The sequence below is a fragment of the Callionymus lyra genome, chromosome 3 (assembly GCF_982586985.1).
Source record: "Callionymus lyra chromosome 3, fCalLyr1.hap1.1, whole genome shotgun sequence".
Classification (NCBI taxonomy): Eukaryota; Metazoa; Chordata; class Actinopteri; order Syngnathiformes; family Callionymidae; genus Callionymus; species Callionymus lyra.
Genome location: NC_141820.1, coordinates 2,056,245 through 2,062,487, shown reverse-complemented (window position 1 = coordinate 2,062,487; position 6,243 = coordinate 2,056,245). Strand labels below are relative to the sequence as shown.

At 41.4% G+C, this 6,243-nt stretch overlaps 1 protein-coding gene across 1 annotated transcript in view; it reads left to right on the top strand.

Moving 5' to 3' along the window:
• Positions 1-4,673, top strand: part of skic2 (SKI2 subunit of superkiller complex) — a 65,325-nt gene extending 60,652 nt beyond the window's left edge. The window contains exon 29 of the mRNA XM_087786151.1: positions 4,411-4,673. Within this exon, the coding sequence (XP_087642277.1) occupies positions 4,411-4,611 (201 nt within the window). The 3' untranslated portion in view covers positions 4,612-4,673. The remainder of the gene's footprint in view (positions 1-4,410) is intronic.
• The last annotated feature ends 1,570 nt before the right edge of the window (positions 4,674-6,243 follow it).

The following is a 6,243-nucleotide window of genomic DNA, read 5'->3' as shown; positions in this document are numbered from 1 at the left end:
CATGTCTGACATCATGATGTGGAATTATTTCATTGAACGTTTTTAAGTTTTTGCATTTAGTATATTTTTAAATATTAAAATGAGTTATTATTATATTAAAAAGTTCATTTTTTTTTTAAATTATTTGATAAAGACATTTTAATGTGTTCAGAATTATTTGATTTATTTTTTTCCAATAAACAAAAAGTCAATTTTCCAAGTTAGATATTTTTCAAAGTGTAGTCTTTTGAATTGAGTGTACAAGTGTCTCCAGACAGAACCAACCGAGCTCAGAGCTTCTCCAACCAACCTTCAGCCAATCGTGCGACAAGCGGACGATCATGTGACCAATAGCTCGGCACTCGTTGGGTGATGTCTGGAGACACTTTTGTACCAACATTGGGTATTAAATTTAAAAAAAATTGCATTTAGAAATAAAAAAAAAGTTTGAATAATTAAAACTAGAATTTTAACCAAAAAAAATCATTAAAAAGTTAAAAAAACAAACATTTATTTATAAAATTATTTCAATTAATTCAGTCAGGCCTTCACCGAGATCATCAGGAACATGTTCTCACGAGTCAAACATGTTCTCACGAGTCAAACATGTTCTCACGAGTCAAACATGTTCTCACGAGTCAAACATGTTCTCACGAGTCAAACATGTTCTCACGAGTCCAAACATGTTCTCACGAGTCAAACATGTTCTCACGAGTCAAACATGTTCTCACGAGTCAAACATGTTCTCACGAGTCAAACATGTTCTCACGAGTCAAACATGTTCTCACGAGTCAAACATGTTCTCACGAGTCAAACATGTTCTCACGAGTCAAACATGTTCTCACGAGTCAAACATGTTCTCACGAGTCAAACATGTTCTCACGAGTCCAAACATGTTCTCACGAGTCAAACATGTTCTCACGAGTCAAACATGTTCTCACGAGTCCAAACATGTTCTCACGAGTCCAAACATGTTCTCACGAGTCAAACATGTTCTCACGAGTCAAACATGTTCTCACGAGTCAAACATGTTCTCACGAGTCAAACATGTTCTCACGAGTCAAACATGTTCTCACGAGTCAAACATGTTCTCACGAGTCAAACATGTTCTCACGAGTCAAACATGTTCTCACGAGTCAAACATGTTCTCACGAGTCAAACATGTTCTCACGGGTCAAACATGTTCTCACGAGTCAAACATGTTCTCACGAGTCAAACATGTTCTCACGAGTCCAAACATGTTCTCACGAGTCAAACATGTTCTCACGAGTCAAACATGTTCTCACGAGTCCAAACATGTTCTCACGAGTCCAAACATGTTCTCACGAGTCCAAACATGTTCTCACGAGTCAAACATGTTCTCACGAGTCCAAACATGTTCTCACGAGTCCAAACATGTTCTCACGAGTCAAACATGTTCTCACGAGTCCAAACATGTTCTCACGAGTCAAACATGTTCTCACGAGTCAAACATGTTCTCACGAGTCCAAACATGTTCTCACGAGTCAAACATGTTCTCACGAGTCCAAACATGTTCTCACGAGTCCAAACATGTTCTCACGGGTCAAACATGTTCTCACGAGTCAAACATGTTCTCACGAGTCAAACATGTTATCACGAGTCAAACATGTTCTCACGAGTCAAACATGTTCTCACGGGTCAAACATGTTCTCACGAGTCAAACATGTTCTCACGAGTCAAACATGTTCTCACGAGTCGAAACATGTTCTCACGAGTCCAAACATGTTATCACGAGTCAAACATGTTCTCACGAGTCAAACATGTTCTCACGGGTCAAACATGTTCTCACGAGTCAAACATGTTCTCACGAGTCAAACATGTTCTCACGAGTCCAAACATGTTCTCACGAGTCAAACATGTTCTCACGAGTCAAACATGTTCTCACGAGTCCAAACATGTTCTCACGAGTCCAAACATGTTCTCACGAGTCCAAACATGTTCTCACGAGTCAAACATGTTCTCACGAGTCCAAACATGTTCTCACGAGTCCAAACATGTTCTCACGAGTCAAACATGTTCTCACGAGTCCAAACATGTTCTCACGAGTCAAACATGTTCTCACGAGTCAAACATGTTCTCACGAGTCCAAACATGTTATCACGAGTCAAACATGTTCTCACGAGTCAAACATGTTCTCACGAGTCAAACATGTTCTCACGAGTCCAAACATGTTCTCACGAGTCAAACATGTTCTCACGAGTCAAACATGTTCTCACGAGTCAAACATGTTCTCACGAGTCCAAACATGTTCTCACGAGTCAAACATGTTCTCACGAGTCCAAACATGTTCTCACGAGTCCAAACATGTTCTCACGAGTCAAACATGTTCTCACGAGTCAAACATGTTCTCACGAGTCAAACATGTTCTCACGAGTCAAACATGTTCTCACGAGTCCAACATGTTCTCACGAGTCAAACATGTTCTCACGAGTCAAACATGTTCTCACGAGTCCAAACATGTTCTCACGAGTCCAAACATGTTCTCACGAGTCAAACATGTTCTCACGAGTCAAACATGTTCTCACGAGTCCAAACATGTTCTCACGAGTCAAACATGTTCTCACGAGTCAAACATGTTCTCACGAGTCCAAACATGTTCTCACGAGTCAAACATGTTCTCACGAGTCAAACATGTTCTCACGAGTCCAAACATGTTCTCACGAGTCAAACATGTTCTCACGAGTCAAACATGTTCTCACGAGTCAAACATGTTCTCACGAGTCCAAACATGTTCTCACGAGTCCAAACATGTTCTCACGAGTCAAACATGTTCTCACGAGTCCAAACATGTTCTCACGAGTCCAAACATGTTCTCACGAGTCAAACATGTTCTCACGAGTCCAAACATGTTCTCACGAGTCAAACATGTTCTCACGAGTCAAACATGTTCTCACGAGTCCAAACATGTTCTCACGAGTCAAACATGTTCTCACGAGTCCAAACATGTTCTCACGGGTCAAACATGTTCTCACGGGTCAAACATGTTCTCACGAGTCAAACATGTTCTCACGAGTCAAACATGTTCTCACGAGTCCAAACATGTTCTCACGAGTCAAACATGTTCTCACGAGTCAAACATGTTCTCACGAGTCCAAACATGTTCTCACGAGTCCAAACATGTTCTCACGAGTCCAAACATGTTCTCACGAGTCAAACATGTTCTCACGAGTCCAAACATGTTCTCACGAGTCCAAACATGTTCTCACGAGTCAAACATGTTCTCACGAGTCCAAACATGTTCTCACGAGTCAAACATGTTCTCACGAGTCAAACATGTTCTCACGAGTCCAAACATGTTATCACGAGTCAAACATGTTCTCACGAGTCAAACATGTTCTCACGAGTCAAACATGTTCTCACGAGTCCAAACATGTTCTCACGAGTCAAACATGTTCTCACGAGTCAAACATGTTCTCACGAGTCAAACATGTTCTCACGAGTCCAAACATGTTCTCACGAGTCAAACATGTTCTCACGAGTCCAAACATGTTCTCACGAGTCCAAACATGTTCTCACGAGTCAAACATGTTCTCACGAGTCCAAACATGTTCTCACGAGTCAAACATGTTCTCACGAGTCAAACATGTTCTCACGAGTCCAAACATGTTCTCACGAGTCAAACATGTTCTCACGAGTCCAAACATGTTCTCACGAGTCAAACATGTTCTCACGAGTCAAACATGTTCTCACGAGTCCAAACATGTTCTCACGAGTCCAAACATGTTCTCACGAGTCAAACATGTTCTCACGAGTCCAAACATGTTCTCACGAGTCCAAACATGTTCTCACGAGTCAAACATGTTCTCACGAGTCCAAACATGTTCTCACGAGTCAAACATGTTCTCACGAGTCAAACATGTTCTCACGAGTCCAAACATGTTCTCACGAGTCAAACATGTTCTCACGAGTCCAAACATGTTCTCACGAGTCAAACATGTTCTCACGAGTCAAACATGTTCTCACGAGTCCAAACATGTTCTCACGAGTCAAACATGTTCTCACGAGTCAAACATGTTCTCACGAGTCCAAACATGTTCTCACGAGTCCAAACATGTTCTCACGAGTCCAAACATGTTCTCACGAGTCAAACATGTTCTCACGAGTCCAAACATGTTCTCACGAGTCCAAACATGTTCTCACGAGTCAAACATGTTCTCACGAGTCCAAACATGTTCTCACGAGTCAAACATGTTCTCACGAGTCAAACATGTTCTCACGAGTCAAACATGTTCTCACGAGTCCAACATGTTCTCACGAGTCAAACATGTTCTCACGAGTCAAACATGTTCTCACGAGTCAAACATGTTCTCACGAGTCAAACATGTTCTCACGAGTCAAACATGTTCTCACGAGTCAAACATGTTCTCACGAGTCAAACATGTTCTCACGAGTCAAACATGTTCCTCTCAGGCCTTCACGGAGATCATCCGACTCACCGACGTCCAGGAGGGCACCGTGGTCCGCTGCGTCCAGCGCCTGGACGAGGTTCTGAAGGAGGTGAAGCAAGCGGCGCACATCGTGGGCGACTCGGCGCTGGAGAAGAAGATGGAGGACGCCTCGCTGGCCATTCGCCGGGACATCATCTTCACCGCCTCGCTCTACACCCACTGAATCATGGGAAGTGTTTGGACCCGTCGTCCACTGGGACAATATCAATAAAGTTGTTTTTTGTAGTTTGACGCCAACATTTCTTCGCCACTTCCTGTTTCCTGCCTCTCGTCGTCATGGCGACGAGTCGTGGAGGCAGCGGTTTGGACGCAGAGGCCCAGAGTGTCCTCAGCTCTAGACCCGCGAGACATTCCCAGGCCAGTGTTGAAAATAAAATAAACATTGAAATATATATTTTTTAAATAATTCATTTAATCATTTCTAAGTAGAAAGTTTGTTAATATTTGTTTCTTCAAAAGGTTCATTCTTTGGTGTAATAGAGTCTCCAGACTCAACCAGCAGATCTCAGAGCTACTGATCGAACTCTGTGATCTGTTGCTTTGGTCTGGAGACTCTATTATAACATTTATGTTGAATTAAAATGAACAAAAATACACTTTAGAAAATATGTTTTTTCATTATTGGAACTAGAATAACAATAGTTTTTAAATTTGAATATTTATATTTTTTATTTGAACAAAAACACGTTGAAAAGTAACTTAATCTTTAAGAAAAACAAAAAAAAATGTCAGAATAAAAATATTTTGATTTAGAAAATTTAAGATCAAACTATTTTTTTTCTATTTATAAAACAAATGATTGAATTCAATTAAATACCTTTTGTGATGTAATTATTTAATTAAATTATATTTTGAATTAATTAAATGTTATCAATATTTAATATTTTCAAAAAAACATTTTGAAAAATAGACACATTTTTATATTCTATTATTTAAAATAACATTTCAATAAAAAAAATCCGTAACAATTCAAACGTTAAATTCAGTTAATATTGAAACTGAAATACTTATTATTCCGACTGAGAACCATGGACTCAGATTTGCATCGACATGTTCTGTTGACAAAATAAGGATCCAGATGAGGAGGTGCTGTCGCTTTAAGAGCCTCTGGGAGGATCCTGGGAAAATAGAAGAGGAGAGCGAGTAAAAGAGAGGAGGAGAGAGAGGAGGAGGAAGAGAGGGAGTGAAAGAGAGGAGAAGGAAGAGAGAGAGGGAGTAAAAGAGAGGAAGAGAGAGAGAGAGGGAGTAAAAGAGAGGAAGAGAGAGAGGGAGTAAAAGAGAGGAGGAGGAAGAGAGAGAGAGAGGGAGTAAAAGAGAGGAAGAGAGAGGGAGTAAAAGAGAGGAGGAGGAAGAGAGGGAGTAAAAGAGAGGAGGAGGAAGAGAGAGAAGAGAGGAGGAGGAAGAGAGAGAGAGAGAGGAGGAGGAAGAGAGAGAGGGGAGGAGAGAGGGAGTAAAAGAGAGGAAGAGAGAGAGGAGGAGGAAGAGAGAGGGAGTAAAAGAGAGGAGGAGGAAGAGAGGGAGTGAAAGAGAGGAGGAGAGGGAAAGAGAGAGGTAGAGGGGAGGAGGAAGAGAGGAGGAGCAAGAGAAAGAGTAAAAGAGAGGAGGAGGAAGAGAGAGAAGAGAGGAGGAGGAAGAGGAAGAGTAAAAGAGGGGAAGAGAGAGAGAGAGAAGAGCGGAGGAGGAGGAGAGAGAGAGAAGAGAGGAGGAAGAGGGAGAGAGAGAGGAGGAGGAAGAGAGAGATAGAGAGAGGAGGAGGAAGAGAGAGAGAGAGGGAAGAGAGGGAGAGAGAGAGAAG